Consider the following 24,570-nt stretch of genomic DNA (forward strand, 5'->3'; position numbering starts at 1 on the left):
ATTTGCTAATTATTAATATTTTCTTATTCGTATACATAAAATATTTGCTAATTATTAATATTTTCTTATTCGTATACATCAAATATTTGCTAATTATTAATATTTTCTTATTCATATACATAAAATATTTGCTATCTATTAATATTTTCTTATTCATATACATCAAATATTTGCTAATTATTAATATTTTCTTATTCATATACATCAAATATTTGCTAATTATTAATATTCTCTTATTCATATACATAAAATATTTACTAATTATTAATATTTTCTTATTCATATACATAAAATATTTGCTAATTATTAATATTTTCTTATTCATATACATAAAATATTTGCTAATTATTAATATTTTCTTATTCATATACATAAAATATTTGCTAATTATTAATATTTTCTTATTCATATACATCAAATATTTGCTAATTATTAATATTTTCTTATTCGTATACATAAAATATTTGCTAATTATTAATATTTTCTTATTCGTATACATCAAATATTTGCTAATTATTAATATTTTCTTATTCGTATACATCAAATATTTGCTAATTATTAATATTTTCTTATTCATATACATCAAATATTTGCTAATTATTAATATTTTCTTATTCATATACATAAAATATTTGCTAATTATTAATATTTTCTTATTCATATACATACAATATTTGCTAATTGTTAATATTTTCTTAATCATATACATCAAATATTTGCTAATTATTAATATTTTCTTATTCATATACATCAAATATTTGCTAATTATTAATATTTTCTTATTCATATACATAAAATATTTGCTAATTATTAATATTTTCTTATATATATAAAATATTTTCTAATTATTAATATTTTCTTATTCGTATACATAAAATATTTGCTAATTATTAATATTTTCTTATTCGTATACATCAAATATTTGCTAATTATTAATATTTTCTTATTCATGTACATAAAATATTTGCTAATTGTTAATATTTTCTTATTCGTATACATCAAATATTTGCTAATTATTAATATTTTCTTATTCGTATACATCAAATATTTGCTAATTATTAATATTTTCTTATTCGTATACATAAAATATTTGCTAATTATTAATATTTTCTTATTCATACACATCAAATATTTGCTAATTATTAATATTTTCTTATTCATACACATCAAATATTTGCTAATTATTAATATTTTCTTATATACATAAAATATTTTCTAATTATTAATATTTTCTTATTCGTATACATAAAATATTTGCTAATTATTAATATTTTCTTATTCGTATACATCAAATATTTGCTAATTATTAATATTTTCTTATTCATATACATAAAATATTTGCTAATTGTTAATATTTTCTTATTCGTATACATCAAATATTTGCTAATTATTAATATTTTCTTATTCGTATACATAAAATATTTGCTAATTATTAATATTTTCTTATTCGTATACATAAAATATTTGCTAATTATTAATATTTTCTTATTCATATACATAAAATATTTGCTAATTATTAATATTTTCTTATTCATATACATAAAATATTTGCTAATTATTAATATTTTCTTATTCGTATACATAAAATATTTGCTAATTATTAATATTTTCTTATTCATATACATCAAATATTTGCTAATTATTAATATTCTCTTATTCATATACATAAAATTATTACTAATTATTAATATTTTCTTATTCATATACATAAAATATTTGCTAATTATTAATATTTTCTTATTCATATACATAAAATATTTGCTAATTATTAATATTTTCTTATTCATATACATCAAATATTTGCTAATTATTAATATTTTCTTATTCGTATACATAAAATATTTGCTAATTATTAATATTTTCTTATTCATATACATAAAATATTTGCTAATTATTAATATTTTCTTATTCGTATACATAAAATATTTGCTAATTATTAATATTTTCTTATTCGTATACATCAAATATTTGCTAATTATTAATATTTTCTTATTCGTATACATCAAATATTTGCTAATTATTAATATTTTCTTATTCATATACATCAAATATTTGCTAATTATTAATATTTTCTTATTCATATACATAAAATATTTGCTAATTATTAATATTTTCTTATTCATATACATAAAATATTTGCTAATTATTAATATTTTCTTATTCATATACATCAAATATTTGCTAATTATTAATATACTCTTATTCATATACATAAAATATTTACTAATTATTAATATTTTCTTATTCATATACATCAAATATTTTCTCATTATTAATATTTTCTTATTCATATACATCAAATATTTGCTAATTATTAATATTTTCTTATTCATATACATAAAATATTTTCTAATTATTAATATTTTCTTATTTATATACATAAAATATTTGCTAATTATTAATATTTTCTTATTCATATACATACAATATTTGCTAATTGTTAATATTTTCTTATTTATATACATAAAATATTTTCTAATTATTAATATTTTCTTATTTATATACATAAAATATTTGCTAATTATTAATATTTTCTTATTCATATACATACAATATTTGCTAATTGTTAATATTTTCTTATTTATATACATAAAATATTTACTAATTATTAATATTTTCTTATTTATATACATCAAATATTTGCTAATTGTTAATATTTTCTTATTTATATACATAAAATATTTTCTAATTATTAATATTTTCTTATTTATATACATAAAATATTTTCTAATTATTAATATTTTCTTATTCATATACATCAAATATTTGCTAATTATTAATATTTTCTTATTTATATACATCAAATATTTGCTAATTATTAATATTTTCTTATTCATATACATCAAATATTTGCTAATTATTAATATTTTCTTATTCATATACATAAAATATTTTCTAATTATTAATATTTTCTTATTCATATACATAAAATATTTACTAATTATTAATATTTTCTTATTCATATGCATCAAATATTTGCTAATTATTAATATTTTCTTATTCATATACATAAAATATTTACTAATTATTAATATTTTCCTATTTATATACATCAAATATTTGTGTTAAAGAAAGATGAATTGATTTTGCATTGACCGTCTTTTCGTGATCTCCTTTATTAGATTTATGTTTATGTCATGCTAACTTGAACATCTGTTTTCTTAAATTACTTTTTCAAGTGAAAGTTTGTTTTTGTTAACCCCCCCCCCGGCTTCTTTTTAATGCTTTACTTTATTTGAATTTACTTAGAATTTAACAAATTATTTATCACATGTAACTAATACTACTTTCCTTTTCACAGTCACAATTTAACAATTGAACGACTTTTATTCAAAAATTAAAATGAAAAATCAACTACACAATCACCACTAACAATTAAAACAGTGATTTACATAGCATTATCAAGTAAATTTTAACTTTATTTCACGACAATAGAAACAATACAAGTCTCATCAACATGTGAAGTTTTACAATTGCAGAACTGATAGCCCAAGAACAGAATAGCAAAAAAAAAATCACTATGAAAGAATTAAAATATAAAAAAAGAAATTTTAAAAATTAAAAAGAATTCTTTTTCAATACAGCATACATTCAATACAGCATGAACACTACTTCAGTCTATAAGGATTTCTTTTTAAGCAAATTAAAAACAATTTGTTCATTACTACCACCTTATTGCAGCAGTCTAAAAAAATTTGTTTACAGTTCTTCATCATGTATCGAGAGAAAAACATATGACGTATAATAGCATAACATTAATAGCTCATAGGTCTTACTATGAAACTAATACTTAGTTCTTTCAACTTCAATCATTCTTTTCTATTTCCCCGGTCACCGATCTTGCTATGTATATCATTTTGTTTTTTTTGTACTGATTTTATTTTATTTTTGTGTGAAACAAATGCAGATTTGCATAGACTAAAGCCAGCTCTGTGTCATGGCATTTCTGGGGCAAAATATGAAATAATTTATAAAAAAAAAAAAAAAAAAAAAAAAAAAAAACGTTCAAGTATCGCTTATAATTAAATAATAATAATTTTAAAAAAGCCACTGTGATCAGTAATTTCCATGACTCAAATAGGATTTGCGTGGCTGTAAAGAAATGTATGGCAAATCTTTGCTATCATATTTTCATAATAGCAATCACTTCACACACACACACACACACACACACACACACACACACACACACACACACACACACAAAAAAAAAAACACCATCATGGAAAATACCCAGGATTTGGTTAAGAAAAAGTGACGATAACTTCACCAAACAATCTACACAATATGAACCAAACTGTTTTTGTTTTTTTTCCTCAAACCAAACCATAAACTAAATTACATTTTAGTTCACAAGTTTAGTTTGGTTCGTATTGAGTAGAAGCATTGAAACATGATTCAGCTTTTTCTGAAAAGTTGGGACTGCTTACAATATAACTACATATTTTAAAAACTTAATGCTCTTCTTCGACTATCCAAAGTTTAAAAATATTGGGAAGGGGGCAGAAAAATGTACCCTAAAAGCATTAAACATGGTTTCTGCACTTCATTTTATTGTAGGAAAAAAAAAAAAATTGTATGTGGGAAGGGGGAAGATTTCTTTTTTGCTGATATTTTATAGTTAAATCCTTCTTTTATATTTTACCCGAGCAACGCTGGGAGACAGGTCCTTATAGTTAATTATAAAGTGTTTAAAAAAATAGTTATACAAATTAGGATACAATTTTTGCTTGGATCTTCACTCTCTAATATATATATATATATATATATACACAGTATATCTTAGGATATTGTTATATTATTGATTTAAACAGAGCCCTTTTGATAATAATATAGGTGTGATTAATTAAAAAAAAACTTAAAAGCAAAAAAACTCTTGCATTCATTTTGACTAGTAGCGCTGCCTGGTATTACATGGGCTGTAATTTCTCTAGATCACAAGAAAAAATAAAAAACAATCTCGCTAATATTACAATTTGAAATGTTATCAAAGTACAGTGATAACTAATCCACTAATTAATTAATAAAATATGGGCGGTCTTTAATATGTAAACCAAATTTTTCCAACACTCTTTACTGAATTGAATGTCAGTCAGACAAAAACAATGAAAGAAAGTAAAATAAGAGAGTGAAAAATCAAAAACAAAAAACAAACCACAACTTCTTTTACCCTTTTTTCTCATGGGTGAAGATTGAAAATTTTATTTGCTACTAGCAGGCCACCCGGTGTTGCCTGGTCATATGATATTTAATTTATGCAGGTTTCATAATTATTATTAAAGAGCTAATTTTCTATTGATTATTAAATTGTACCCAATATATAGTAGTGATTTAAAAAGTTAGAAAAAAAAAACATGATTTGGTTGTATCAGCTAGAAACAAATCCCAAACATAGCTCTCCAGCATTATTCGTTACCATCTGAGCGAAGTCCATATGCATACAAAAACTTAAAAAATGTTGTCAAAGGTATAAATGTATATTTTTGCATGCTTAGAAGTAACAAGTTTAGTCAACTTACACCTACTAAGTTCCAATTCTTTTGAATTTTGACCCCTTACCAGCTATTTTTATTGACTAAAAACCAACAAATTTGTTCCACAGATCTACCGTATTGTATATAGAGTTTCAAGTCTGTTGACCAAAAATTAACAGAGTAGTTTCGTAGAAACCGTTCTGCACACAGACAAAAACACTTAATATATAATTAAATTAGCACCCAGTGATTTGAGTAGCAATATTAGAACTTCTAATAGAGAACTTCTCTACCTTCCTTTAATAAAAAACTAATAAAGAAAAATATTGATCTGAATTAAATATGAAAATCAATTTAATCAATTGAAAATGAAATGTTTGCTTTGAACAATATGAATCAATATTTGCTGTAATTCAATGAGAAAACACATTTTAGCTTGCAGTAAAAAAGCTATCAATCATTAAAAAGGAAGAAAATATATTACACCATATCTATATGACTAGCCTGGGTGGCCAGCGTTGCCTGAGTGTTTGGAGGTTGACGTTGAAAAAAAAAAAAAAAAAAAAGGCACACAAAATTTCAGCTCACTGCAGCAGTGTCGTCGTCCGTCAGTACTTTCTGTAGACTCATTTTACTTTTCACATCTGTCTCATCTGCTTCAGTGGCCTGTTTTTATAAAAGACAGAGTCCTCTAAATTTGCATATGTGCGCAAGAGCACACGAGATTCGGCGAGACTGCATTGTTATATAACGCCGCAGACGCCATCTTGGACCCTTTTCAGCATCATGACGCTCTGTCGGCAAAGTGCACACCAAGGCTACTTAAGAGGTAAGCCTGCGTTCCTACAATTTTCGCCACACTCCCCCCCGATATCATCATCACAGAGAGAGCAAGAACGTGGTGGCCTTTTTCTTCGGAGAGGGGGTCCGAAGGCTTCGTCCTTGCCTGTGCTTTCATCCTCAGTTTCAGGGTCGGTGAACCTAAGGCTGCTAATCTTGGGGTCACTGTCTGATGAAGACGGCGTAACCCAAAATGATGGTTCACTGGTCTCGGATCCAGTATCGCTCTCATCGCCGAGTGGCAGCTGCACGTGTGATGTCAATCGAAGATCCTTGACGTGACGAGGCACCTCGTCAACCTGCACAGATTGTGGACTGATCACCTCATTAACACGCCCAGTTCCATAGCATGTAGTGTTCTTAACCCAGACGACATTCCCCTCTTTGATACTCTCTCTCGTCGCCTCCGGCTCGGGCAGTGGGCTGGTCTCCATGCCTCTCACCCTGACATGATACCTGTGCAGTGCTTTGGCTGGCGCGGTAGAGGGTGAAATGTCCTCCTTAGGGGTGACATTATATCAATAGACCGCTTCAGGCACCTTACACCCCTTCCTAGCTGCGATGGTCTTTACAATCCTGTGGTTGGATTCCTTGATGATCTCGGTCAAGGTAGCAAGTCGTCTCCGTATTAGCATTTCGGCCGATGCCTTCGTTGTCAACTGTGCTTTCCCACTCAAGGCATCGGCTATCCACCGATGCATGCACATAGATTCTGTGATGTGTGCCACTGCCTGCCACTGAAGCACCAGATTTACCCCTTTGAGTGTAGCATCAATCTCAGCCAGGTTTATGTGCCCAGCGTTATTTTCTGGCCGAAGCCAGCAGGCATCTTCTACGATAAATCCGTCGACTGCAAGAGCAACGCCAAGGGCGAGTGAGCTGGCGTCCACCCAAACTGTAAACTCACTCCCGTCGAGGCACCAGATCTCTTGCACGGGGGGTGTCCTCGGTTACTCTGGCCACAGCTTCCACCAACATGCTTTGCAGAGAGGGACTGCGCACCTCGTCATCCCATTCCGTTGACATGGAAGTCGCACGTCACTTTATGGCTGCTACCACCACCCCGAGCCACCCACACACAGGGAAGTGGCCCACCAGTTTTCCGCAGATGGAAAAAATGCTCCGACGTGTGATGTTGGATTGAACTTTCGGGATGTCACCACCTCTTCCCCAGCAGTCCTTTGATCTCGACTGTCCGGAACGGCCACAGCAATTTCTCGACGAGAATCTGTAGGTAGGCTCTTCGCAGGTCCAGGATTGCTGTGTACGTCCCCTGCTGAAGTATCAGCTTCAGGTCGAATCTGTCCATGGTAGAAAATGTACGCTGAAATAGCTTGACGTTGCAAAGAGAACAAAAGGTTTAGCTCACTGCAGCAGCGTCGTCCGTCAATACTTTCTGTAGACTCGTTTCCACATCTGTCTCATCTGCTTCAGTGGCCTGATTTTATAAAAGACAGAGTCCTCTAAATTTGCATATGTGCGTGAGAGCACACGAGATTCGGCGGTTGTTATATAACGCCGCAGGCGCCATCTGCAAAGTGCACACCAAGGCTGCTTAAGAGGTAAGCCTGCATTCCCACAATTTTCACTACAGAGGTGTTTGTTGAGAAAAAAAATAAATAAATAAAGAGTAGTAGTAGGCAGGCAGACTCAAACCTGTACCGCGAAGGAGGAAAAGAGTGTGGAAAAAAAAAAAAGATTGCTGTCTTTACCGTTGCATCTATCGCCAAACCGGAAGTAGCGAAGGTTTAAATTAAGGCTAGTCAATCAAAAAGAGAGGATGACTTTCAAAAACATTGGTGAAAAAAAAAAAAGAGACCCTTCCCTGTAGTAGAGGGTGAAGGAATCAATGTTTTTAGTCAATTTTTCGATATTTGTCGTTCGAAGAGTCGAGCTTCAAAGCAGAATAGGGTAGAGCGGTAGCTCTCGATATAGCTGAGGCTTTTGACAGGGTATCGCAGGATGGTCTTCTAAGGAAAATTAGATCACATGGTATCACTGGAAGAATACATAATGTAATTAAATCCTTAAATAAAGTTGGTTGTTTTATGGCATATCAACCCGTTTCAGGTTATTAAATGCTGAATTCAATGATTTTGAAGAACAATTTTTTACTAGAATATATTTGTTTTTTCAAGTCGGTCTCTATTTAACTCATAGTTGGGACCCTAACAGGTACTACCACTCTGAGTCAGAGTGGACCTGGGAGCAATGGCAATTAAAGGGTAACTCCACACTCCCCGAAGCCCGCAAACTGGGGCCTCACCATCAGATATAGTTTAAGGTCATATCCAGGACCTTCTTAAGTAAGAGAAAAATCCAGGTTGTCCTCGACTGTCGTACATCTAAACAATATGATATAAATGTGGGAGTACCTTAGGGGCCTATCCTGGGACCTTTATTATTCCTGATATTAATAAATGACTTCTGATAAAATTGTTTCTGAGATGGGCATATTTGTTGATAACACCACTCTCTTTAACATACACAAAGGGAAAACAAATGAACACATAATGGCAGAAACACTAGAGGAAGATCTCCAATCTGTAGTGGAATGGGGACAAAAATGGATGGTCATATTCATTGTTGTCAAGACTAAGCTTGTTTTGTTCAATAATTACAAGAATCCTTCTCTACCACCAATACACCAAGAACATATTATCTGAAAATACTTCCTTTAAACTCCTCGGCCTGTTCACAGGGAACACGAGTTGGAATAGATACATTGAGAGCATTGCCAAGACTGCTGCGAAGGTGGGCTCTCTCTACTATGCTAGAAAAATATTTACACCTGAAAATATCCTGTACCTCTATGAGGCCACCATTTGCCCATGTATAGAGTACTGTTGTCACATTTGGACTGGTGCATCTGTTACTTGTCTCTCACTCCTGGACATGGTTCAAAAGAGAGTCGCCAACCTGATAGGTCCTGAACTGTCATCTAGGCTTCCGTCTTTGTCCTATTGATGAAATGTTGCATCTCTCTGCCTGTTCTACAAGTACTTTAATGGTGAATGCTCTGACGAATTACAAGCACTTGTACCCAACTCCCTGCGATGTGAATACTCCCGACAAACCTGACAAAGCAGCTAAATCCCACCCCTTCACAGTAGAGATCCCTAGGTGTAAGACACCCTTCTACTCCAATAGTTTCTTCCCCAGAACTGCTACACTTTGGAACTCCCTTCCGGGATTCTGCTTTCCCAACTGTACTGACATGCAGAAGTTCAAGTGTAATGTGAACAGACATCTTGCTATTCATCTCCCTTCATAATATCCCTGCAATTTATGTCCCCGATAGTAGCCTCCTACTTCAAAATGGCACTGTGCCTTGTTTGGGGTGAAAAAAAAGAAAAAATCCGTCGCCTTTGTCGAGAGTTTTAGGCAGACACACAAACATACATACTTGCATTTAAACAGACAGGTGAGATTTATATTATAGATTAGCGGTATCTAGAGATTCCTAGGATTGTGTATTTTACTTTTTTTGAAACAGAATTTTGATAAAGTTGTACTTATCCAGTTTACAACCCAATCTCCAGTAACTTTCTATCAGCAACCGAAAGATACTGAAGCAATTAGTCAATCAGTTGTCAGATAAGAATTTTTAATGAAAGCATGAAACTCATTAAATCAATAAAACACTTTAACACCAAAAATGACTTCCAACACACTATGTTAATATGAAATCCCCCTTTCTCCATGTTCAGAATGACTTTCTAAATAGAAAGTCATTCTTAACGTGAGGAAAGACACCTGCTTTGAATTAATCATCTCGCAGTCTTCAATTTGGTGTCTTCCGACTGCTTATGTAAGCTGCCGAGAGATGTCAATGCAAAATTACCAGAAATTGGGTCATAAACTGGACAAGTACCGGTAAAATTAATTATAAGAATACTGGTCATTAAATTAGTAATTGAATCTAATTGTTATGAAACTATAATTTTGTTAATGTGATCTTGTTTTAATTTATAAAGTTATTGGGTCCAAAACTTTCATTCTTTTAATTCAAAAACACACAGCCTTTTTTTTCTCTCTAAAGTATGCATTACTTCTAGCTAGTCTAAACTTAATACGTAACCCTAAAGGTATTACTTCTTACCCAGTTTTTTTAAACAAGTTAAAATAACCAGACTTTCCAATTTGATAAAAGTTCCATTATAGCATATTTATTATGGGGTGGAGCTGGAATGCTCGAATATTCTGTAGATAAAGGCAAAAAGTATCTATGCATTAACATGGGAGGGGAGACTATCTTCAAGTACTATCCTAAGCTGGGAAAAGGGCAACGCACTTATACTAAGTAGATATTAATAAGTTCTCTCACCTTATTTTTTATTTTATTTTTTCTTAATGGAGAGTAGATAATGCATGTGGATGTGTTATCGGCAGCTCCAGTAACTCTCGCTTCTCCTTTTTTGTCCTTCAGTCCTCATTTCTAATGAGTGATTTTTCTGACAAAGGGTAAAGAAAAAGCTGCTTTCAAGGTCGGTAGTACTTTGTAAACAGTAGCCTGAGATGTCGGAAAATTTCTGTTTCTATGTCTATCCTTGTGGCCATGTCACTAGTAAGGGTGCTGGAGGTAAACATTTCATCTGAGCTGACGTTATCCGCCTGATAGTCAGGGACCCAAACCTTGGATTAACCACTAAGGAGGATGTCCTATCAGCAGATGCAAAGTACCGGGGCTGCTGTATTGCTATTTGGTGAATGGATTCTGGACCATACAGTAGTTTCTGGTAGGGCCTCTCGATGCCATACTAGTGGGTAATTGTTACGGCTTTATCTTATGTGCTACAAAAAAAATTCTTGTCTTTTTCTCTCTTACTTATCCTCCCTGTCCTGCTCAATAAATCCCAAAACCTCAACATGACAAATCTCAAAAAAAAAAACAAAAAAAACAAAAACACAAATAAACCTAGAACCTCATCCTCTAACGTAGACCCCTACTACCAGGTCTTCAACATCAGGAGTCTACGTTCCAACCTTTCAGAGGTTGAAACTCAATTACAGGAGACGAAACCGGACATATTCTTTCTAAGTGAAACTGGCATAGGGCTAACCACTTCCCTAGACGAATTCATAATTAAAGGATACTCTAACTTAACATCTAAATCTGACCCCCAAGATCACCATGGGCATAGAATATGTGCCTACATTAAAGATGACTTTCCATGTGGTAGGGATATCTCCAGAGAAGACCCTAATTTACCTTATATGTGCTTCCGGGTTGTATTAGCTTACACCACTGCATTTATATTTGCCCTCTATCTCCCCCACAACAGCGGGGTTACTATCTTTAAGAGCATATCTGAGAAAATTGACCACATCCTGTCTGCTCATCCTGGGCTAACATTCACATTTGCAGTGACTTCAATGTCCATAATGTGGAATGGCTGACCCACTCAAATAAAACCGATGATGAGGGGAGGTTCTGTCATGATTTATCCACACCCTATGACCTCATTCAAATTGTTCATGAACCCACCAGTGTGCCTGATACTAGCGGTTAGTATGCAAGCCTTCTAGACCTTTTCCTCACAACTTCCCCTGAGCTATGTCCATGTTCCGTTCTATTTCTTCTTGGATCCTCCGACCACTCTGGTGTAGCAGTTAAGATAAAAATTAAATGATTCATACCATCCAAAAAATTCCCCCAAAAAACTAACTGAATGTGCTGCTGCCATCGCGCACAGAAATCACTTTTTCCATAGCTACCAACGTAACAGATGTACTGAGACTAAAGCTGCTTTCAGGAATGCCAGCAACCACTGTAAAAGAGTAATAAAAAATGCAAAAGAGCTATATGCTCAGTCCGTTAAATCCAAAGTAGCTGAGCAGCAGCTTGGTTCCCACCAGTTTTGGCAAATAGCAAACAGGATCCTGAACAGAAGCGTGCGTTCTATCTCAACCACCATCAATGGACCTGAGGTCACTTCGTCAGCATCAGACAAGGATAGACTATTTGCTAAGAACTTTGCAGCTAATTCTACCCTATGCGACGAAGGCCATCAACTCCTGTAACAGACAACACGCTATGCAACATACAAATATCTGTGCGTGAGGTCGCCAAGCTAATCAAGAACCTTGATTCCAGTAAAGCAACTCGCCCTGACGGCATTCCAGTTATAGTGCTGAAAAAGCTCCAACCAGAACTTGCCCCCATACTTACAAAACTGTTGAAGCGTTGCCTTAAGGAGAATTGCTTCCCAACACCTTGCAAAACCTCATCAGTATGCCCTGTATTTAAGAATTCAGGTGAAAAGTCATCTCCCTCTCAGTAAAGACCAAGAAGTCTCCTGTGTGTCATAAGTTGCTGGAATCCATATTAAATAAAGAAGTAGTCAACTACCTCAGCAGAAGCAACCTTATTAGTGACATGCAATATGGTTTCCACTCCGGAAGATCTACAGCAGATGTGCTAACGGTTATATCTCATAGGATTAGTGAATCTCTTGACAAAGGCTTCCTTTCCAGGGCAATTGCTCTTGACATATCAAAGGCCTTCGATAAGGTATGGCATAAGGGCTTACTTTACAAGATTTCCAGCTACGGTATCACTGGAAATGTTTTCTCAATCATTAATCACAAGAAACACCCGTCTGGCTGAAACTACTGTCAATAATTTTCCCCACCATCTGTGCCTAAATCCAAACATAGATTCCATGAGCAGAGCTTCTTTCTCAGAAGTGCACGAATGTGGGACTCTTCCGTTTGCCTATTTCCCACCTGACTACAACTTGGATGTCTTCAAGTCCAACATAAATTCCTGACAAACCGCCCCCTTATGTAAGACACCATCAAATCTCCAATACTAGTGATTACTACAATACCATCTCATTGATTACTGTACACGCAATAACCCTTATCCCTGAGTGGCCTCCGGGCCTTGATAAGAGGTGACCTGCATGTAAAAAAAAAACAAAAAAAAAACATGAGGATTAGCTAAGAATTTTAAAACCAGAAATAATTTTCTATTCAGCAGTTTAAATACTTTAAAATTTCTTTTAATGTATAGAAGCCACAAGTAATTCAATATTTTTTCTATAACTATTAACAAAAGGTTAAAATGGTTGATTTTTTATAAAGAAACAAAAATGTAATCTGTTAGATATAATTTTGTAATTTTCTTTTTTAAATAGTATTGAAAAATTAGTTTTATTTACACTATTGAATTTTTTATTTCAATAAATAATCGATTAATAGTGACTAAAAGACATAAAATGCAGACAGACTCATGAAAATAATTTTATTAATATTAATATATTTTGTCAAGCAGACAATCACCAAAATGATCACCAAATAACCAAGCTAAAGTGGTACAGTAAATTTGATGCATGAAAACATTTGAAATCCATTCAAATTGAGCAGCCAATCAGATTTTGTGATAGCAGCAAGCTGTTGATTCTTTAGCTAAAAAAATACAATTAAACTGTCAACCTTTTTATTCAAAAGATTAAGAAAGAAAGGGAAAAGAGAGAAGTACCCTTCCACCAGATTTATGGAATTACTTGTTTGCAGGTTCTATTCTCTCCACGTGCATGCTCAACTTGAACCAAATTGTTATAAAACTATAAATAATTTGGTTAAATGAGCGATATAGCTTAAGGCCACACATCCCCAGGTGTCATTAAAAAAAAAAGAAAACAAAAAAAAAAAGAAGAAATTTACTGGCTGCATTTAATTTTCTACATATATAAAATGACAAGTCACGTTGCAGACCATTTAGTGAAATAATTGATTCTCCTAGTAAAGAATCATAAACAGGTTTTAAATAAAAAGGGAATTATTAATTTTATTTTGTATTAAATATTTACTAATCATTAAAAGATAGTAATTGGGAGAAAAAAAGAAATTAAAAAGTATTTTAATTTTGTAATCTCTATAATTAAAATGATTATCTACCATGATGATCATGTAAATATTGGTTAGTGTTGTCAATTTAATATATAAACGGCCATATGTTGGTCTGTCTCCATATTTTCAAACTATCTCCTCCAAAAATAAATGTCACAGAGCAGCGTAGGGGCCTCAAATGATTGGATTTTTTATGGGCTTTTCTTTTCTTGGTCTTTAGCCAAAAATTTTAAGAGGTCAAAATTGGGGGGGGGGAAGCGAAATTAAACATTTTGTATATTCATCTTAGTTTATTTTTAATTTCTAATCACTTCATATGTGTGTCACGTTGTTACAGTGGTAACATCAGCTTTGAATACTACAGTCTCGGTTTCAATTCTAGCTGAAGGCACCCAAACACATTTTTCTCTTTTGAAATTTCAGCTCTATAATAATATATACAAAATCTGGACAAATTAAAATATATTTAAGCATATTTTACGCCCGAACAAAGCCTCCCCTCCCCCTGCTAGTCTTCTGTTAAATAGTTGAAACAAAAAAAAAAATCACTTTATGCAGCATTTCAAAATTTGAAAGAAATTTGGAAGCATTTACTCTATTTTGTCAGTGATTTCATATATATATATATATATAAATAAAGATTTTTGTAAGTACTTACTTTTATTAAACATTTAAATAATGGGTGCAATGCCATTATTATTAATTATTGAGATATTTTTGTCCTTTTTGAGTTTTATACGTCCAATTAAAGTAAAGGAGAGACAAAAAACACTTTTTTCCACGTGTTTCTTGGTTTCTTTTTGTAGTGATACAAATTAATATATACATACATATATACAAGAAAAACCCTCCATAATAATGGCATTGCACTCAGGATTATTTAAATGTTTAAAAGATATACATGCTAGCCGAATATTCTAGACTTGGAGCATCTAGTATAATGTTTGAACCACTTTTTATTATCAGTGAGCAATCACTGGTGATGACCTTTGTGAGAACTGTTAGTATAAAAATAATAAAATGTACCCACATTGACCAAATATTGTTTCAAATTGAGTTTTTCTTTTTTTTAAAGAAATTGTAAACAATTTGATAATTTTCATTTTCCCTGTACATGTTCTAAAGATTTCAAACTGAATAACAAGAAAGAAAACTGCTTTATTGTGTTGTCAAGTCAAAGGGCATTGAGAATGTTTATTATTTACCCAAATGCAAAGAGACTAGAGATAAGACCTTCAAAACAAACTAAACATAAATGGGACAGCAGAACAGGTAAACAACCTGGTTTACTTAGGGATGTAAACAAAACTGACCTTCAATTGAGGTTATTGTAAACAGGTTTTATTACAGTAATTTATGAAAAACTTGTGGACAGACATCAACATGATCGCCTTCAAGTTTAATGCCAACAAACATTTATTAAGCCGTCCTCTTAAATAATCAAAATTTGTCCATTGCATTCATCGGTTTCAATCCTCTCATAGTATTGTTCATCATACAACACTTATATACATATGTTTTAATATATGTGCATATTTTTTATTCATATTGTTATACTTGACACTGGAGCAACACCATGTATATCAAATTAGACACACACACACGTTTCAGAATATGTTGAAAAGAAATCAATAGAATGCTCAATTGTAAAAATGTAAGAATCAAAATACAAGTTATTTATTTAAAAATTATTCATCACAAATTTCAGAAATGTACCATGGTTTCATTGATATGGGTATACTTTTATTGTGCTGATGAAGAGACTTGATATCTATAAAAATCCATACTGACTAAGAAATTCTGCTACTAGTCTCTTGCGCCTGGACAAGGTTAAAAGGAGAGTTGTTAATCTGATAGGTCCTGAACTGTCACCCAAGCTTCAACCTCTGTCCCATCGATGAAATTTTGCATCCCTCTGCCTGTTCTACAAGTATTTTAATAGTGGATGTTACGACGAACTACAAGCCATTGTAACCCCTGACCTAAATACTGCCAACAAGCAACAAAATCCCACCCTTACAGTCGAAATCCCTAGATGTAAGAAAGTCTTCTACTTTAATAGTTTCTTCCTCAGAACTGCTAGACTTTGAAACTTCCTTCCGGGTTCCTGCTTTCCCAACTGTACCGACATGTAGACGATCAAATATAATGTGAACAAACATCAAGCTGCTCAACTCTACATAGTACCCTTGCAACTTATGTCCCTGATAGTAGCCCTCTACACCAAAGTGACACTTTGCCTTGATTGGGGTGTAATTGTAATTTTTAAAAAAATCATACACGAAACTTGTTTATTTTGAATTCTTGCATGTAAATGAACATGTCATAAATTTGTTTACTTCTGAATACTTATATATATCTATATACCTATTAAGTTGAGTTTTTTCTTGCACTGACATTGATATTAAAAGCCTACTTTTTCTATATAAAAATCATTAAAACACACTTTTTAATATACTAAGCCATGGATATGCGATCGACTACATCAAGGTAAACTAATTTGAAAAATAAGCATTAATTGCTTATTCATTTTTATGGATTCTTTGTAGATAATTGGTTTCATTTAACTATTAGGCTGAATTCTACCTGTGCATAGTTGTGTAGAATTTAAGATGAAAATGTTCTAGCACATGGAAATATATATATATATATATATATATATATATATATATATTTTTTTTTTCTCACAGCCGAACCAACGTCGCAGCCCACAAGAACCAAGAAAGCCAACAAACCGGAAGTCTAAGACTCAAGTTTCGCCCTCATTTGAGCTAATCAGTTAAACACATCCGCATTCAGAATTTGAAACCCGAACCTCTTGCATGCTAGGCGAGCATTCTACCAAACATGTCACACACACAAGAAAGTCTATTAACTTACACAGATCAAGCAACCCGCTGCAGAGATCCGACAGTGGAAAGAACCTACCTCATATCGAACAAGGGACGAGGTATCAAACCAGCTTTAACCCAAGCCGACGTCTCACCAGTAGGAATTTTACTTAAAAGGACAATGTCACTCTATCAAGCTAACCTAATGAGTAATCAATAGAATGTTCAAAAAGTGTGAGAGCCACAGCCGAACCAACGTCGTAGCCCACAAGAACCAAGAAAGCCAATAAACCGGAAGTCTAAGACTCGAATGTAAGATCTGTGTAAGTTATTAGACATTCTTGTGTGTGTGGCATGTTTGCTCAGTTGGTAGAGTGCTCACCTAGCATGCAAGAGATTCGGGTTTCAAATCCTGAGCGTGGATGTGTCTAATTGATGAGCCCAAATGAGGGCGAAAACCCGAGTCTTAGATTTCCGGTTTGTTGGCTTTCTTGGTTCTTGTGGGCTGCGATGTTGGTTCGGCTGTGGAAAATTATATATATATATATATATATATATATATATATATATATATATATTCTCTCACACTTTCTGAATACACACAAACATACACATATATATATATATATATATATATATATATATATATATGTATGTATAGTTGTTGGTTCGATGAAATTATGTTTGTATAAAATTGTGCTCAATAACAAGTAGAGCTGTATTTTAGTATAAATTTTTATTCATATAAACACGTTTCAGCTATGATTTTATTTAAAGTTCAGTTTCTTTGGGATATATTCACTGTGACCCAAGGAAGCCGAATTTGAAAAGGTTGTAGCTGAAACATGTGTGCACATATGTAGCCAAAAGTGTTTGTATAAATAAAAAAGTATACTTTAATGAGAATTCTTTGTTTCTTAATATCATTTCATGATTTCTAAAATAAAGTAAAACTAAAAAAACTAATACAAAATTATCACAACCACTGTATTCTTTGTAAAATTTTACTTGGGAAAAGTTGTTTGATCTTGGCTTAAGTCGGTTTTCAATTGCATCTATGGCAAGCGATATTAGGAATCAATAATTGAACACTAATGAGCCCAGATGGCATCAGAAGAAAATTTGAATATGGTCGTGTAATTCCTTCAAAATATGGATTCTTATTAAAAGTAATTTGAATAATTTTCTCTTAAAATATCAATTTATATATAAAAAACCCAACAACTTTCATTTGATATATTATGCATGAAAACCTATATTATACATGAATCAGTATTATATAGGTAGCATGATGCTGTCCCTATTTCATACTAAAATTTCTTTCATACATTGGAATTCATTTATAATCACATAATAGAAGATTGGCTATTGGTATATCAATACATACTGTTTGTTATAATTGGACAGTAAACATTAATTGCAAAATTTGTTATAATTGGACAGTAAACATTAATTGCAAAATGTACAGTTGTAATGAGAACAAAACCAGAACATAAATATTTTAGAAAATAGAATAAAAAATCTTATAAAAAAAAATATGAAAGTGTTAATTCAAATACATCATTGAGAAAATAAATTGCATTCATTAAAGTGACAAAACGGATGTTAGCATCTCTAAGCGCTAATTTTTTGATGAAAAGTGCTGTCCATAAAAAAAAATGATTCTTTGAATGTGACCAGGATTAATAAAATATCTTATTTTAATCACATTTTTTCAAACCTTTTCCTCTTTCTCTCCATATGATGAAATGCCTCTTTATAGTTACTATTTTATTTTTTTACATAAAGTTAATGAAAACAAAAATCTAACAACAAAAAAAAAAAAACCCTAAAAAAAAAAAACAAAAAAAAAACGGCACCAGCTTAACCTTTGAAGATCAAAATTAAAGGCAAAGTGGGACCTACATACTCACCAACAAATGAATATGTCTGCATCTAATAAATTTAAATCAGAATGAAGACACTAAAAATTATATTAACCAGTGAAATGTTGTGTAACATTCCAACAATATCTAAGCAAAAATTTTTTATTATTATCAGTCTCATTGTAGCTTATCATTATTGGTTCACATGGAGTTTTCACAGAGGTCATCATAGGTCTGATTGGAAACCTGTGGTGTTTCCTGGAAGCTGAGTGACAACAAGTCTCCCCAGACATCCAGCATATCTGAATAATTTTGCGTTATTGCAACAGCCTCTGCCGCCGGCTTTCCTTTTCACATAGAATTTGTCAATATCATCCTTTGGGTGTAGTGCATTGTGCATGGTCATGAGTTTCCTAGTTTTCTGATTGAGCTGTCTCAGTTCTTCTTTTGTCCACCCTATAAATGGTCCAGAGTATCTTACTAGTGATACTGCCCATGTATTTATACCTTTTATTATTATTATTAAAACTGGAAAAGAAAAGGACAAGATATTCCAGTAAAAAATATAAATGTATAACTTAAAATATTGCAGCATTAAGAATTGGTTATATAATGCCTGAAAAAAAAATCATGGATTACAATAGAAAAATGTGAGCATGAAAAGTAATATGGTTAAGCTTAACCATGGACAAGTAAAGGACTAGTCGTTAAAACTGGAAAAGAAAAGGACAAGATATTCCAGTAAAAAATATAAATTTATAACTTAAAATATTGCAGCATTAAGAATTGATTATATAATGTTAAATTGAATTTGAAAGAAAAAAATTCTTAATCTTACAATATTTTAAGTTATAAATTTATTATATTTTTTACTAGAATATCTTGTCCTTTTCTTTTCCAGTTTTAACAACTAGTCCTTTACTTTTCCATGTTTAAGCTTAACCATATTACTTTTAATGCTTGCATTTTTCTATTGTAATAATGGATAATTCTGACTAGTATTTTGATGCACATTCATGTTTCGACCGATTTAACTACTGAACTTATTCAGTGTTGCATTTCTATGCTTGTTTTTATAAGTACTTTCACAGAATGCACTTTGGTGAACTTATTGAACTTGAATGAAATTCAACAAAAATACTATCCTTCTCCTCAATTTGGCCAACTAGCAGTAAAATCCCACCCCTTCACTGTAGATGTCTTTAGATACTGAAAGATTTTCTACTCTACTCTTGTATCATTTACATTCGAAATTTTCTGGTTCAGTAAATTTCTGCATGTTGCTATAGTTAAGTCCAATATGAACAAACACCTTCTTGCTCAACTCCCCACTCAGGTTGCTCTCCTATAAATCTGACCACCATCACAGTAGCTTCTTATATTTCAGTGGAAATATGTTTTGTTTAGGACAAAAAAAGTTATAAAACACACAATAAAAAAAAAAGCAAATGCGAGAGGAGGAAGTGGAAATTTTAATCTCCATGTATATTTTGATTGTAGAAATTCCCCTCTGAACCAAAGCAACGTAGTTTTGCAACAACAGATGTCACATGCATATTTATTATGTCTAGACTGTATGCCACTATCTTATGTAACTTTAGAATGCCATTTTAGACACATTATGTCGTCATAACAAGATCCTACATTTCATCCTAGGAGCAACATCACACTTACAACCATCTTTAGAGAAAGTAGTTCCTATTTTTAGCCTCTAAATATCAAGTCCTTCTATCCCCCCCCCCCCAGTCATCACTGGGAGGAATTCTGCACTTTCGACAGATATGGGGTTTCACCTTTCATAACTGGATCATAACAATCTTTTCCGATTCAAAAATAATAAAGTCTCCCCAGACTAATTCTGCTCAATCAGATTGGCTGACCTCTGACCATACCTATATTTCGAATTAATGGTATTTGCATGCTAAAAGAACGCAAATGTACCATTTAAATATGGTGCAGCAATAATACCTACTTTTGCCTTCTGAGAAAATTGCTGCGTTCATTTTCTTACAATTTATGGTGTAAATTTGCATTTTCTTTATCTCTCTCTCTCTCTATATATATATTCTTTCCAACTCTCTCACTCTCGCTTTTTACATTTTATTTTAACTTTTGTTTTAATGAACGAAAATTGAAAATTTTTTTACAATATAGCTGAGAAGAAAAAAAAAAAACATTTCACAGTGATAAAGAAATAACAATGTTCCAGTAATTATATTTTTTTAAACATAGTTACGTTTTTTTTTTTAATGTACTTTATGTAAATATACTTTATTTAAACTTGTGCAATCTATTACAATTATCACTAAATTAAAAACAAATGTTCCAGCAATATCATCTATTAGATTCTCAACATTGCACACACATTACCTTTTTTTATGGATGGGGGGGGGGGCAATTTTCTTTAGAATGATGACTTTTATAGGTGTTCAACTATGCTGATTAAGAAAATCTCATTCAAATTTTGTGGAGACAAGTACTTAGAGAGATATAAATACCTGCATTATGCATTATTCACTGGCTGCCAGATTTGTATGCACATGCGATAAACAAATCTACTTCTCTTACCAACACTGTCACACCCCATATTTTATTTATTTATTTTTTTTTAAAGATTTGCAGGTAAGAATGCTGACAACGATTATCATGGTTAAATTTGGGGGAATTATTTCCCCCCACCAAGAAAAGGGGTTGTCTACTCTGAAAGTCGTTCTTTACATGGGGATATTGGAGGTGTCTATTTCGAAAACTGTTCTTAACATGACAATACTCAAAGAGGTTAAAGTGAAATGAAAAAAGTTGTAATTGTTTTGTTTTACACATTAGAAAAAACGACAAAACTGGAATTTACTTTAATACTATTGGTGGAAGAGTTGAAAAGAGGAAGACTTGAACAACAAATGGAAAAAGCTAGGATTGTTACAACTGATTTTGATCACTCTAAACAGTTCATATGCAGTGAGAATCCCTAACCTCTAAAACTTGTTTTAACTTTCCATTATGATTCTAATGGATCATTTTTTGAAATTTTATTGATTCATACTGATTTACACATTTCCTTAATTGTTTTTTTAAATTCAAATAGTACCTGCAGGTTATCGCCCCAAACCAGCACTAATCGCCAGTGAAAGCCAGATTTTCATTTCAGCCACAGCCACTAGTGTCCACAATTGTTCAGGGACGGCAGTGGCACCAGCAACAACTGTAGTTTACTTTTTTGTGAGGGGGGGGGGCAGAACGAGTCCTGCTAGTTTAAAGATATTTTTATTTTGCATAAGCTATTCATCTCACATTAAATATTGCTACATGTATTCAAACAAACATTACTAAATCATCCAATTCTTTATTCTTATTAATTAACATTAAGACAGGCATTAAACTAGTTTTCTTTACAATTAGTAACATGTGATTTCACCTGAGATGCATTTAAATTAGGATATTTCTGTTTATTTTCTTTTCTGCAGATTATTATTAGACACAGCCAACCGATCTAACATAAATTAATTGAACCAGAAACATCATGCATTAAGTGTTTATCATGAAAACAATTCAAGAATGACCAAGTAGGTAAGTACGCTGAAATATGTCAAGGTGAGTACGAAGGCTTCTTTAGGCAGGAAGTAGGTATGAAAAAGATATCTTTGATAAGTGTGGATATGCCAAATATGTAACAGGGTTATGTCAGCTTTTGGAATGCAGTTTCTTCTTCTGAATCAGAAAATAGCATAAAATAAATATGTTTGAAATATTATGAATCACTAATGCCAATTAATGGCTTATATGAGAGGGGGGAGGGGAGAGAATAAATGTTAATAGCAAAAAATGTAGTGCACAGGCACTGATGTCTTTGGTAAATAATTTGGCTGAAAGAAACAAGTGATAAAACTGATCAAAATATTCTTTAACATGGTCAAAAGCCAAACAAATTTCTCTTCCAATCCTTTTGTTTACAAAATTGAATAGTAGGACTTTCTGATTATAACTTGCACTTGTATTAAATCTTATCCATTTTTCTAAACTTCATTGCACAATAGATAGGGTTAAAATGTCCAATTTCTTCTCTTATTACTTACCTCCTAGCATCTATGAGATTCTTTAGTTGTATTTTGTTTGTTAACGTCTTATTCTTATTATTTCAATAAATCTTTAGATTTTTAAAAGTAACAAGTCAAGTTTTAACTAAATTGGTGTGTCAATTATGACAATAGCTCTCAATATCTAACTGCAATTTGGCTTGAATTGACTCCAGAGTTATAAAGTTATTAAAAATTTTTTAGATTTATTTCAGGCCAGTCGCATGTTAGCTTTAAATACATTGATTAAATAGACAATTTTTTTTGTTTTACATAATTTCATTATTTTTGGTTTTTTATTGTTCCGCTTGCAAAAAGGTAAAAGCAAAATTTAAATAAAAAACAAAACACGAACAACAAAGACTCACCTAATTCATCAAGAAGTACATTTTCAGGTTTTAAGTCACGATAAATGATGCCCAATGAATGCAAATGCTCAAGAGCAAGACAAATTTCTCCGAGATAAAAACTGGAAAAAAGACAAAAAAACAAATTGAGAACAAAATTTTTTTTATTTTTATCTGTTTTCATGATAATCTTGAATCTGAGAAAATTAACTAACGATTAACTTAAGAAAATTCTATGAAGTAAAAAACTAAAATATTTAATAATACAAAATTTTTCACTTGAAACACAAAAGGATTTTCCCTCAACTTTTACAATGAATCTACATGTAAAAATAATTTTAAAATAATGTAAATTAATTTTTCTGCTTCTTATTAAATATGTTGTGGTCAATCAAAAATTATTTTCAATCTTTCAAAGCATTTTATTTGACCCCAATGTAAAAAAAAAAAAATAAACTGAATTATAACAAACGCAAAGTTATGTTCCATATGGACTATTAAAGCTTTATTATGTGGAATGCTACATAGGCCTCCAGTCTATATAATAGAGTTGAGAATAATAAAAAAAAACAAAAATATTAGTGGTTTCGTTTTATATCAACTCTTTTCAGGTTATTCAAGGCAAAATCCAGTAAAACGTTTTATGTTTCAAGTTGTTTATATCTTCAAATATTTATTCATAGTGTTTGGTTTATTGTTTTGTAGAGTAAAATTGTTTTGTTTTTGCTTTGCATAACATGATTGAAAAAGAAAAAAAAAAAAAAACACAATAACACCAATGTTTGGTGGATTTTAGTCATATCTTCAGTGAAGCTATTGAATAACAGTTATAAAATATATCACACACATTATGTGTGTGTGTGTGTGTGCATGAAGGATACTTTCATAATCTATATATCTATAAAAGTGAAAGTGTCTGTCTGTGTGTGTGTACATTTCCCTATGCAATAACTCTGTCAATTTTCAGTCTACAGTCTACAGGGTATGGAGATTTGGAAAAATCTTTGTAATCCGTTTTTGGCCAGAACTGTTAAGGGGTCAAAGTTTAGCGATTTGACCTTTGAGAACTCTACCAAACTCCTCCGACAATTTCTGGTATAAACACTTGAAATTTTAGATATAGGTTCCTTGGATATGGATCTAACTTAATAATTTGATTTGAGCCCAAAAAAAATGTTAAGGGGTCATAATAGGGGTCAAAGTTAAAAAAAATTTGACCTCTGAGGTCTCTACCAAATTACTCAGATAATTTCTGGTCTAAAAATTTGAAATTTTACGTAAAG

The 24,570-nt window shown here is 31.6% G+C and overlaps 1 protein-coding gene across 8 annotated transcripts in view; it reads right to left on the reverse strand.

The window, feature by feature from the left end:
- The window catches only part of LOC145291348 (ribosomal protein S6 kinase beta-1-like), a 282,083-nt gene that overhangs the window by 115,113 nt on the left and 142,400 nt on the right, over positions 1-24,570 (reverse strand). For all 8 annotated transcript variants that reach the window (XM_080137175.1, XM_080137142.1, XM_080137168.1 and 5 more), the window contains exon 7: positions 23,309-23,409. In XM_080137175.1, the coding sequence (XP_079993301.1) occupies positions 23,309-23,409 (101 nt within the window). The remainder of the gene's footprint in view (positions 1-23,308; positions 23,410-24,570) is intronic.

This window comes from Euprymna scolopes, chromosome 2 (assembly GCF_053919585.1).
Source record: "Euprymna scolopes isolate OS-2025 chromosome 2, ASM5391958v1, whole genome shotgun sequence".
Taxonomy (NCBI): Eukaryota; Metazoa; Mollusca; class Cephalopoda; order Sepiida; family Sepiolidae; genus Euprymna; species Euprymna scolopes.